General features: G+C 43.8%; 1 protein-coding gene across 1 annotated transcript in view; it reads left to right on the top strand.

Moving 5' to 3' along the window:
* Positions 1-12689, top strand: part of LOC140191234 (proto-oncogene vav-like) — a 185487-nt gene that overhangs the window by 155725 nt on the left and 17073 nt on the right. The window contains exons 17-20 of the mRNA XM_072248435.1: positions 3594-3685; positions 4951-4976; positions 5481-5523; positions 10184-10320. Of these exons, the coding sequence (XP_072104536.1) occupies positions 3594-3685; positions 4951-4976; positions 5481-5523; positions 10184-10320 (298 nt within the window). The remainder of the gene's footprint in view (positions 1-3593; positions 3686-4950; positions 4977-5480; positions 5524-10183; positions 10321-12689) is intronic.

The raw sequence follows: 12689 nt of genomic DNA, 5'->3' as shown, positions 1-12689 counted from the left end.
CAACTCTTCCGGCATAATCCTGACAGCAGTTTACATATCAAGCATTTGAGGTAATGCAGGATGCCATCTCCAAACAAGAAACAGTCCACCCCAGCACCTGTCAAATCATCCTTGGGGATTTCACCCAGGGTTGTTTGCAGAAAACTCTGCCCAACTGGACCACTGTTATACTAAGTTAAGGAATGCCTATTGTGCCATGCCCAGAGCACATTATAGTAAATCTGATCACTTGACTGTCCCACTGCGTACAGCCAGAGGCTAAAGAGTAAAGCTCCAGAGATGAGGACAACAAGGAGGTGGTAGCGGGAGGCAAAGGAGCAGCTACAAGATTGCTTCAGGTTGGTGGTTTCGGCCCTGTTCAAGGTTTCATCTGTGGATCTGAGTGAATACACCATGGCTATCACGGACTTCACTAAAACAAATGTGACCCTGCAAAATCATTCAGAGCTTCCCCATGAGATCCACAATAGGCTGAAGCCAGATCAGAGACTTTCAAGTCTGGTGACCAAGAAAGTTACAAGAGGTCCAGCTCGATCTCCAGAAAGCCATCTCACGGGCAAGGTGGAAATTCTGGACTAAACTTGAATCGACAGTTGTGGCAGGGCTTGAATATTGTCACCTCTTATAAAGTTAAATCAAGCGACAGCAGGGCTTTGTATCCAGATGAGCTCAATGCCATCTATGCTCACTTTGACCATTAGAACAGGGGGAACTTCACAAACCTCCACAGCCCCTCACGGTCCTGTGATTTCAGACTTTGAGGCCGACCTGCGAGCAGCCTTCAGGAACCTACGGCGAGTGGGGTACCTGGCCAGGCAGTAAAGACCTCTGCTGATTGACAGGCTGGAGATCTTTAACCTCTTGCTTCAGCAGTCTGAGGTGCCCTCCTGCTTCAAGCAGGCTTCAATTAAGTCAGTGCTTAAGAAGAACGTGGTAACCTGTCACAATGACTATCATCCAGTAGCACTTGGATCCACGGTGATGAAGTGCTTTGAGAGGTTGGCAATGAAACGTATCAACACCTGTTTAAGAAGTGACTTGGATCCGCTCTGATTTGCCTACCAGCACAACAGGTCAATAGCAGATGCCATCTCACTGGCTCTACTTCACTCAACCCTAGAATATCTGGACAGCAAAGATGCACTCCTTATCGATTACAGCTCAGCATTCAGTACCATTTCCCCCTCAGAACTAATCAATAGGCTTCAAGACCATTGCTTCAATACCTCCTTATGCAATTGGATCCTCAAGTTCCTCACTTGCTGACCCCAGTCAGTTCGGATTGGCAATGGCGTCTCATCCACCATCTCCATCAGCGCAGGTGCTCCACAAGGCTGTGTGCTTAGCCCCCTGCTCTAATCGCTTCACACTTACGACTGTGCAGCTAAACACAGCTCCAACGCTCATGTTCAAGTCTGCTGATGATACCACTATCATAGGCCAAGTCAAAGGTGACAAGTCAGCATGTCACGGGAGATGTAAAACCTGGCTGAATGGTGCCACAACAACAACCTCTTACCCAACGTCAGCGAGTCCAAGGAGCTGATTATTGACCTCAGGAGGAGGAAACCAGAGGTCTATTGGTCCCCACCACTGAACACAGTGATGTCTCGGGAAAGCAGTATCCATCATTAGGGTCACCCTCCACCCAGAATACGCTCTCTTCCAGCTGCTGCCATCAGGAAGAAGGTACAGGAGCCTCAGGACTCACCCCACCAGGTTCAAGTTAATACCCCTCATTCTTCGGGTTCTTGAACCAAAGGGAATGACTTCACTCAACTTAACTTGCCCAATCATTGAAATGTTCTCACGACCCATGGACTCCCTTTCAAGAACTCTTCATCTCACATTCTTGCCATTATTTATTCATTTATTCTAATTTTTTTCCTTTTTGTGTTTGCGCAGTTTGTTGTCTTTTGCACACCAGTTGAATGTCCAAGTGGGTGTGTTCTTTCATCGATTCATTTGTGGTTATTATTGTGTTATGGATTTACTGAGTATGCCCACAGGAACATGAATCTCCGTTGTATATGGTGACATATATGCACTTTGATAATGAATTTACTTTGTACTTTGAAATGCAGTCTGACCAATCCAGTATAAAGCCTCTTAATCTCTCTTCTGATTGAATGCTAATATTCTGGTGACATTAACAATGCCGTACATAATTTTTTATTGTGGAAATCAAGTTTACAGACAGAGACAGAGTCATAGAAAAGTACAGCACAGAAACAGGCTCTTTGGCCCATCTAGTCCCTGCCAAACCATATAAACTGCCTACTCCCACTGACCTGCACCGGGACCATTGCCTTCCATACCCCTACCATCCATGTACCTATGCAAACTCCTCTTAAATGTTGAAATTGAGCTCGCATGCACTATTCACGCTGGCAACTCGTGCCCCACTCTTACGACCCTCTAAATGAAAAGCTTCCCCTCATGTTCCCTGTAAATCTTTTACCTTTCACCTTTAATCAATGACTTTACTTCTAGTCCCACCCAACCTCAGTGGAAAAAGCCTGCTTGCATTTACCCTATCTGTACCCCTCATAATTTTGTATACCTCTATCAAATCTCTTTTTAATCTTCTATGTTCCAAGGAATAAAAGTCCTAACCTATCGAATTTTTTCCATATAACTCAGTTTCTCAGTTTCTTTTTGACGGCTCCTAAATCTTGGCTTTTTGCACCCGTTTCTATATGAGGGGAGGGATCATCTCAAAGGGAGGAAAGGTCTCAAACCCTTCTTAACTTTAATCTCGAGAACACTGCCACACCCACGATCCCTCTGTTATGCATTGTCCTTACTTGGAAGCACTCTTACTGTTGCTGGGTCAAACCCCTAGTGCCCACTACAACGTGGGGGCATCTTCACCGCACAGACCTCAAGAACGAAGTTCACCATCATCGTCTGTTTCTCAAAACATTGGGAAGAACGCAGCCGGTAGAGCCACTGCCTCCCAGCTCCAATGGCCCGATTTCAATCCTGACCTCTGGTACTCTGTGTGAAACCTGCACGTCCCTGGATGTTCCAGTTTCCCATGCCCAAAGGCATGCACATGAGTATGTACATTGCTGCTAGTAGGCAGCTGAATCAAGGTGGGGATGTGAGGGAATTATTTAGGGTAGGCGTTGGATTAGTATATTGACTTGATGACCTGACCTGTTTCCATGACCTTTGACTCTGAGGAACCTCCTCAATCTCCACCATTGCCCACTTCCTGTAAATGAATAGTTTCCTCTTTCCTTTAAAAAAACAACACACCAGGTTCTTTCTAACTCCACAATATATAATATATAAAAATATATATAAAACAATATAAAGATATATAAGAAAAAATAGAATATAGGACAGGCCCTTTGGCCCATGATGTTGTGCTGACCTTAAAACCTGCCAAGATCAATTGACAAATAATCTTGCTTTTTCACAGTGGCTCAATCCTTTATTACCCTTCATTTGACTCTGTTTGATGTGCTGAGTTCCTTCAGCATTTTGTGTGTTTGTTGCTCTGAACTTACAGTTCTGATCTAATAGAGATTTGGTAGAATGGAATATCTGCCTAATTCCTTATGTTCTTCTTTACCACTCAACAGGGGCACCTTCTTCCAAGGCTATCGTTGTACCAGGTGCAAGTCTGCAGCACATAAGGAATGCTTAGGAAGGGTCCCTCCGTGTGGGAAGCAAGGTAAGCCTTGTCCCTGTGTTAATCAGCTTCCTACATTGCAGGAATCAAAGGTCAGGTTGGTTCAAGAACAAGAACATCTCTGTTTAGTCCCAATGAAGAGCCTCAGCTCAAAATGTCAACTGTTGCAGAGTTTGCTCGAGCCTTACTTATATCAGATTTTCCCCTCATAATGATGCCATTCGGCTTCGGTAGCACAATCAGACAATGCTCCTGTCTCTGAGACGAGAGTTCATGAGTTCAGCTCCCACCCGGTACTTAAGGAGTGTCACATTCCTTGTACACAACCATTTGGGAGCAGGAGTAGGTGCTCCCTTGATCCTGACTGCTTCGTCGAGCACCTTCACACAATCTGCCACAAGCAGGACTTCCCAGTAGCCAAACATTTTATTTCTGATTCCCATTCCGGTTCTGACATGTCGATCCATGGCCTCCCCTTGTACCACGATGAGACTCACCTCAGGGTACTGGAGCAACACTATATTCCGTCTGGTTACCCTTCAATCTGATGGCATGTTTATCGATTTCTCCATCTGGTGAACAAATTTCCCCCACCCTCCCACCCTTTCTTCGATTACTCACTCTGACCTTTTACTTCTCACCTGTCTATTACTTTCCCCTGGGTCCTCTCCTTCTTCCCTTTCTCCTATTGTCCACTCTCCTCTCCTGTCACATTCTTTCTTCTCCAGCCCTTGACCTTTCCTACCCACCTGCCTTTCCCTATCACCTCCGAGTTAGCCTCTTCCCCCTTCCCTCACCCCTCACCTTTTTATTCTGGTATCTTTCCCCATCCTTCTCAGTCCTGAAGAAGGATCTCAGTCTGAAACATCGACTATTTATGCTTTTCCATAGACACTGTCTGACCTGCTGAGTTCCTCCAGCATTTTGTCTGTTGCTCTGAATTTCCAGCATATGCAGACTTTCTTGTGTTCTGTCCCTGAATATCTGATCTCCCCCAGACCTGTAAATCCTCGTTGTGCCAGCTTCCCACAGCTCTGAGATCAGAGATCAGAGAAGACACTTTCCTGATGAGATGTCACTGCCTATATCCAGAATGGACAGAGAGGTTGAAAGAGTAGACATGTTCCCCAAGTGTCCTGGTCAATATTTACCACTCATTTCATCATGGCTGATCCATTTTCCCTCTCGGCTCCAATCACTCACCAATGTTGTTATCAGTCTCAGTTTCCTGAGTTCAGGCTGAATGAAAGCATCTGTTTCTCTGTGAAAAAATCCTCATCCTAAATCTGATTATCATTTGTTCACAGATACAGGAACTTCAACACTGACTAAGGTAGATGTGAAATAAATCTTTACTATTTCCGAAAAAAAACTCATGTTTTAAAATCAGAACAGAGCGGGGGAAAGGAAGTGGATTAACTAGTTAATTTTGGAGGAACAGTCCTTGTGACTAGGGAGGCTCCACATTTGTGTTGGGGAGGGTAACTTTAACAGGGAGATATAGACATTGGTAATTGGGGGAGCTGAGGAACGGCATTTTGAAAATGAGGACGTAGGGAAGGGAGATAGCAAACGGCTGAAATGTGTGGCTCTGGTAAAAGGAGTTAGGAAATGGTGGAATTGGGGGGGGTGGGGCAGCAGTAAATGGTAAAGTTAGGGAAGGCAGTAGAAAGAGGGGGAATTAGGGGAGGACTCCTGTAATTGGGAGTATTATGAGGGGGCACTGGAAAATGGGGCAGGCACCAGCAAAAAAGAGCACTGGAAATGATTTCATTATTTACCTGAACCCTCTCTGTTACAAACAATCCTAAGCATTGTAAAATATTTTCCCATGCAGAGTAAAAGCAATCGAGCTCCCCCAGCCCGACAACATACAACAGGTAAGCAAGCTGGTTAAGACTGAGCAAGTTTAAGGCATTATGTCGGTGTTAATGAGACTCTAGTTTTTATTGCATGGCTCGATAACATCAGAGGGAAGAACAAAATCACCACTCTGATTAGTCATGATCCAGAAGTTCTGATAATTCTGCATACTCTGACTTTTACGGTACCAGATTGGGAGACTATGTTGGGAGCAATTTATTTTAATAATTTGAAAGCTTTTAATTCTGTGTATTTAAAATATTATGCAGTATTGCAATAAATCTTCCAGTGAACGTGGAGAGTTGAGGAGGAGTGCACAAAATGGACCCTGGGAGTTTCAAGGAAACCTAGTGAATCATTGCGGAAATACAGTGGATTCCAGTTAATTCAGACATATTTGGACTGCTACTTTTTGGCCCAATTAGGTGGCTGCCCTAATTAGCCAAAATTTTATGGAAATAGTTGAAAAGATACAAAAAAGACAAACTACCTTTTAACTGAGTAACAAATTATGTATTTAAATAAAATGCAGAATAAATTAGAACAGTATCAATACTAGTACAGTACTATAAAACTGTGTATTTGTTCCTAATTGAAAAAATTTACGCATTGTACGCATTCTTTAAATTGTAAATGAACAAAATCATTGCAGACACCTGGTGCAGATAATGGACTGCCTTCATACATTGCTTTCGATAATTGCATTCTCCAAATCTTCATTTTCATTGTAACATCCTAAATGATTGTTGATACCTTCAAATTTTTCATAGTTCCCAACTTGCTGAAATAGTGAAATTGTTGCATTTTCACTCCTGGCCGTTTCTGGCTGATCCTGAATGCTTGAAACTGCAGTCAGCAAAACAGTTTTGAATTGGGTTGCTACTTATTTATCGCCATCTATCAGTGATAAACATCTTTGCTTTTTGAACACAAATACCCACAGCTGATGTTATTTAAAAGCTGCTTACTCTAAGCATGGTGTAGTGTCTAACAGCTACACTTAGAAACTGTTTGGTACAGTCTCTCATCCCAAATAAGTGGCATAGTGTCCCAAATATATGAAGGGAATCACATCTAGTTTTTTGGATTAGTTTTTGTTCTTTAAGATTCATCCCAAGTAAGCAGCTGCCCCGATTAACCAATGGCCCAATTAAATATAATCCATTGCATCAGCATTCCCCCATAGATGTCAAATGATCAGAGTTTTAAACCCAGCCTAAAGTGTGAATGCTTGCAAACCTGGATGAGTTTCTGGCCACCACTGGCTAGTTTTCCATATTCTTCTGGTCCTGTGTTGTTAATGATTGAGGCCTTTTGCTCTCCAAGGGCATAACTTTTCCCTAAAAACTCATCTAAATTTTAAAGATCTCAGTGAGAACACCAACATTTCTTCCCAAAGTCCTACACCATCCTGTGTTAGAAACAGCTCTCCATTTCTTCTTTGATGCTGGGTTTAAATTCTGTTACTTAGTAGTACTGTGGGGGTACCTTTGCCACATGCACAGGGCTTTGTTTATCAAAAACACTGATACTGATATTGTATTGGTTTGTTAGTGTCACTAGTAACAAGATACAGTGAAGGCTTGTCTTGCATTCTACTTATCAGATCATTACACACTGTGCTGACTATAAGATATAGGAGCAGAATTAGGCCATTCGGCCCATTGAGCCTGCTCCACCATTTCATCATGGCTGATCCATTTTCCCTCTCAGCTCCAATCTTTTGCATTCTCCCTGTATCCCATCATGCCATTACCAATTAAGAATTTATCAATCTCTGCCTTAAATATATGTAAAGTCTTGGCCTCCACAGCCTGTGGCAACAAATTCCATAGATTCACCACTCTGGCTAAAGAAATCCCTCCTCATCTCTGTTCTAAAAGAACGCCCTTCTATTCTGAGGCTGTGTTCTCTGGTCCCAGACTCTCCCACCATAGGAAACATCCCCTCCTCATCCACTCTATCATGGCCTTTCAATATTTGATAGGTTTCAATGAGCTCACCCCTCATTCTTCTGAATTCCAGTGAATAGAGGCCCAGAGCCATCAAACACTCTTCATATAACAAGCCGGAATTGAGGCAGAACAAGGGAAAACAACAATGCAGAATAAAGTATAAAAGGGACACAAATATGACAGTGCAGGTAAAATATTTAAAGTGCAAGGTTGCAAAGATATAGTGGAGCATTTAGTAGATCTGCTGCCTCGCAATGTAATGAGATGGCTTTTGGTCAAAGGGGCCTGAGAGTGCTTTGGTCCTGACCTCTGGTACTATGTGATTAGCATATCAGTATTTGGGAAATATGCCCTGGAATTAGAACAAAATTGTAAGGAATCAGCTGAGGGCCATTGAGCAAACTAAGTTTGTGTCAGGAAAAGGCTGTTGTTTGAATCACTTACATTTAATTTGTGGCAGTAGTACATGGAATAGACAGAGTTCATAGAACAGGATCAGGAACAACAACAGAGTAGGTGAGAGTCCTCAACTGGTCAGAGAGCGTCATGGGTAACGAGTGTTGGCTTCGTGTTGCTCAGTGCCAGCAGTAAGTGGCAAAGGTTCGCAGAGACCTCAAGCCCCTTTTATCCTGACAACTAAATCCAACTCTTACAACGTTTCCTCTCAGAAACTACAGCAAGGCTTCTCACCATTTCAGATAGTGCCACCTTGACAACCTCGTGCATTTGGATTGTAACTGCATTTACGAAAATCACAACAAAACTGCAGATGCTGGAAATCTCTAATAAAAAAAAAGAAAATGCAGAGAGCACTGCGAGGGCGGGCAACAATATGTGGAGGGAGAAGCTGTTAGTCCAAAACCCGTCATTAGCCGTTCCACTCTCCACTTGGGTCCAAGTACATAGTTATGTGAAAATGCCCTCTTCTGTACCCTATCCTGCATGAGAGGGTGGTGAAGGACACTTATTTGAGGATAATGAAGAGGGCTTATGACATGCTTGTCTTCATTGGCCATGGAATATAAGCATGGGATGCTATGTAGCAACTTCACAAAACAGTGACTGGTTATTGTGTGCAGTTCTGCCTGCCTCACTACAGGAAGGATGTGGTTGCTTTGGAAAGAGTGCAGAGGAGATTCTGCAAGATGTTACCTAGATTGGGGAACATTGGAGATTGAGTTGGCTGAGGGGTCACCTAATAAAAGTATGACATGGATAATGCAGACAGTCAAAATCTATTTCCTATGGTAGGGATGTCAAATATGTTAAGGTCAGAGCAAGATGTTTTCAAGGGATCTGAGGGGTAACTTATTTTTTAGATAGAGAATCTGGATCCAGCTGCCTAAGCAGGTGGTGGAGTCAGGTCAAAGTTAAATGAGTTACTTGAACAGAAGGATAAGGTCCTAATGTGGGCAAAATGGAATTGGTGTATCTAGGCATGGATAGCAAGGATGTGTTGGGCCAAAGGGCCTATTTCTGTACTGTACAACTCTACAATTGGGAGTTCCAGGATTGACAACACCAGCTTCAAGGTTAGACTGGAGAAGTCATGATTGTTCTCATTGGAGCAAAGATTTCGCAGATCCGTACTGTAGAGAGGTGAAGAGGTTACACAGAGAGAAGTGCTCCAGTTGCCAGGTGATGTGAGGATCAACTGACAGAGTTTCAGAACTTGGCAAAGGATAAAAGGAGGTTGTGAAGAAAGTACTTTGCATAGGATTCTATGCATTGCATGTGATGTCTGGATTGAGGTTAGGATGAGAACCAAGATGTGATGCTTCAGTCCGTGAGTATCCTCAGAGTCTAGGACATTGATGGGCTAGGAGGCTCTGTCAGAATCAGGTTTGATATTACTGGCGTACGTTGTGTGATTTGCTGTTTCATGGCAGAAGTACATTGCAAAACATAGTAATAAAATCCTGTGAATTATAGCAAGTGTGTATAAAAATATTAAATTAAATAAGTATGCATAATGAAAGGGGAAAGAATAGTGAGGTAGTGTTCATGGGTTCAATGTCCATTCAGAAATCAGATGGCAGAGGGAAAGAAGCTGTTCCTGAATCACTGAATGTGTGCCTTCAGGCTCGTGTACCCCTTCCCTGGTGTTAACAACGTCCTGGGTGATAGGGGTCCTTAATGACAGGTGCTGCCTTTCTTGGAGATGGTATGGATGCTGAGGAGGCTAGTGCCCGTGATGGAGCTGGCTGAGTTTAAAACTCTCTGCAGCTTACTTTGATCCTGTGCAGTGGCCACCGCTCCCCATAGAAGACGGTGAATCGGGGGGTTAGGTCTGTACATCAGTCGACCTTTGTGAATGTCCTTGCTGACATACGAAATCTCCTCATACTCCGAATGAAATACAGCTACTGTTATATCTACTTTATAGCTGCATCAATATGTTGGGCCCAGCCTAGATCCTCAGAGCTGTTGACACCCAGGAACCTGAAATTGTTCACTCTCAACTCTTCTGATCCCTCTATGAGGACTGGTGTGTGTTCCCTTGTTTTTCCCTTCCTGAAGTCCGCAATCAGTTAGATTGGGATTGATGTTGCCATGACAATAACGAACAATTGAGTGAAGAGTCCAGGGGCAGTTGGTGGGGGGTGGGGGGTGGGGAGAAGAGGTGATGACTTTGGCAAAAGTTAAACGAATCCCATTGCTGATGATCAACTGACTTACAATCTTTTTGTTCTCTGTTTTCTTCGAATTCGGCGTCTCCCAGGTCTGCCCAAGACAGAAGTTTGCCAAGAGTATTACGGGATGCCTCCACCGCCTGTGGCCTTTGGACCTGCTTTGAAGCTGCATTTAGGGGATATAATTGAGCTGACGAAAGCAGAAGTAGAACAGCAGTGGTGGGAGGTTAGTCTGGTCAATGTCTCCTTGACTTTGCAGCAAACTGAGTTAGCTTTCTTCTTTTGGGATCTTCCAGTTAATTTGCTAAGAGCCCATCCAGAGATAAAGTGTGGAGTGACCTTCTGCCATATTTAGCTATGCCATTTATCAGCTTTACTCAATGGCCCGTTGATAATCTCATGGACCCAGCTGGCTGAACAGCCTCTTTCTGGGCTGTAATCTTTTTGTGTGAATAGTCATTGCAAACAGAAGCAGTGAACTGGGCCAATGTTCCCAGCCCTGGAATTAAAGATTAAAGACTGGCTTTATTTGTCACAAGCACATCGAAACATATGATGGAATGCGCCATTTGCGTCAAATCAAATCAGCAAGGGAGCCAGTAAGTGTTGCCACCCTTCTGGTGCCAACATAGCATACCCACAACTCACTGACCCTAACGTACATCTCTAGAATGTAGAAGGAAACTGGAGCACGCGTCAGAAACCCATGTGGTCACAGGGAGAACGTACAACCGCCTTACAGGCAGAGGCAGGAACTGAGCCTTCATCTCTGATCCGTGGCTGGCACAATAAAGCAACGTGCTCACCTCTGTGTTACCGTACTGGTTCAACTGGGAAATGGGGGCAATGATGAGACTCTGAGATAAGTGGTCACTATAAATTGCCCCTGAGGTGAAGTGTGTGGGAGAACCTAGGTAGGGGAAAGCTGGTGGGAATGTTGGGAGTTATAGACTTTAAATAGGTAACACTCACAACACGCTGGAGGAACTCAGCAGGTCGGGCAGCATCCGTGGAAAAGATCAGTCGACGTTTCAGCCGATCTTTTCCGCAGATGCTGCCCGACCTGCTGAGTTCCTCCAGCGTGTTGTGAGTGTTGCTTTGACCCCAGCATCTGCAGATTATTTTGTGTTTACAACTTTAAATAGGTGTTTTATGGTGGAGCCAAATCCTCTGTATTTTGTGTTAATGCAGACACCTACCCACAGGAAAGATGTAATAAGGTTGAGAGAGTGCCGAGAAAATTTACAAAGATGTTACCGGGTTTGGAGGACCTGAGTTGTAAGGAAAGATTGAATAGGTTAAGACTTTATTCCTTACAGCGTAGAAGATTGAGAGGAGATTTGATAGAGTTACACAAAATTATGAGGGGGAGAGATTGGGTAAATGCAAGCAGACTTTTCCACTGAGGTTGGATGGGACTACAACTAGAGGTCATGGGTTAAGGGTGAAAGAAGAAATGTTTAAGGGGAATATGAGGGTTAACTTCTTCACTCAGAGGGTCGTGAGAATGTAAAATGAGCTGCCAGTGCAAGTGGTATATGACAGCTCAATTTCAATGTTTGAGAGAAGTTTGCATAGGTACATGAATGGTGGGAATATGGAGGGCTATGGCCCAGTACTGGTCAATGGGAGTAGGCAGCTCAAATGGTTTGGCACGGACTAGATGGGCAAAGGGCCTGTTTCTGTGCTGTACTTTTCTATGATCCTATGACCCCAAATGTGAGGCATTGCACTTTGGAAGGACAAACAAGAGTAAAACTTATGGATTGAATGATAGAGGTCAGTGGTGTGCAGTAGAACAAAGGGACGCCGGAATACAGATCAATAACCACTTGATAGTGGCATCACAGGTAGAGAGGCTAGTAGTGAGAGCTTTTGGCACACTGCCTTTGTAAATCAGGGTACATAAATCCGTACAGGAGCTGGGATTTTATGTTGAAGTTGTACAAGGCATTGGTGCAGCTGAATTTGGAGTATCATGTACAATTCTGGTACCTACCTACAGGAAAGATACTAATAAGCCTGAAAGGGCACAGAGAAAAAGTATAAGGATGTTGTCAGGACTCAAGGGCCTGAGTTATAAGAAAAGGTTGAATAGGTTAGGACTTTATTCACTGGAACACAGGAGAATAAGATAAGATCCTATAGAGCTGTACAAAATTATGAGGTTGTATAGGTGGGGTGGATACATGTGGGGTTTTCCCCCTCAAGTTGGGTGAGACTAGAACTACAGATCATAGATTTAGTGTGAAAAGTGAAATACGCGAGGGAAATCGGAGGAGAAACTTCATCACTCAGATGGTGGTGTGAGTGTGGAGCTAGCTGCTGGTGGAAGTAGCAGATGTGGGTTCAATTATAGCATCGAAGAGAAGTCTGGATAGGTACATGGATGGGAAGGGCTTGGAGGGCTATGGTCCAGGAGCAGGTAGATAGGATCGGACAGAAGATCCGGTTGGCCTGGACTAGATGGGAGAAAGCATCTGTTTCCAGTACCCTATGACTCGATGGTTCTAAGATGAGCTACTCTAGTTAGGAACTAATCCCCTGGTTACCAATAGCCCTGAAACCCACCTCCACCTCCCATCAGATCTGACC

This window comes from Mobula birostris, chromosome 32 (assembly GCF_030028105.1).
Source record: "Mobula birostris isolate sMobBir1 chromosome 32, sMobBir1.hap1, whole genome shotgun sequence".
NCBI classification, from domain to species: Eukaryota; Metazoa; Chordata; class Chondrichthyes; order Myliobatiformes; family Myliobatidae; genus Mobula; species Mobula birostris.
This window is presented reverse-complemented; position numbering and strand designations above follow the sequence as displayed.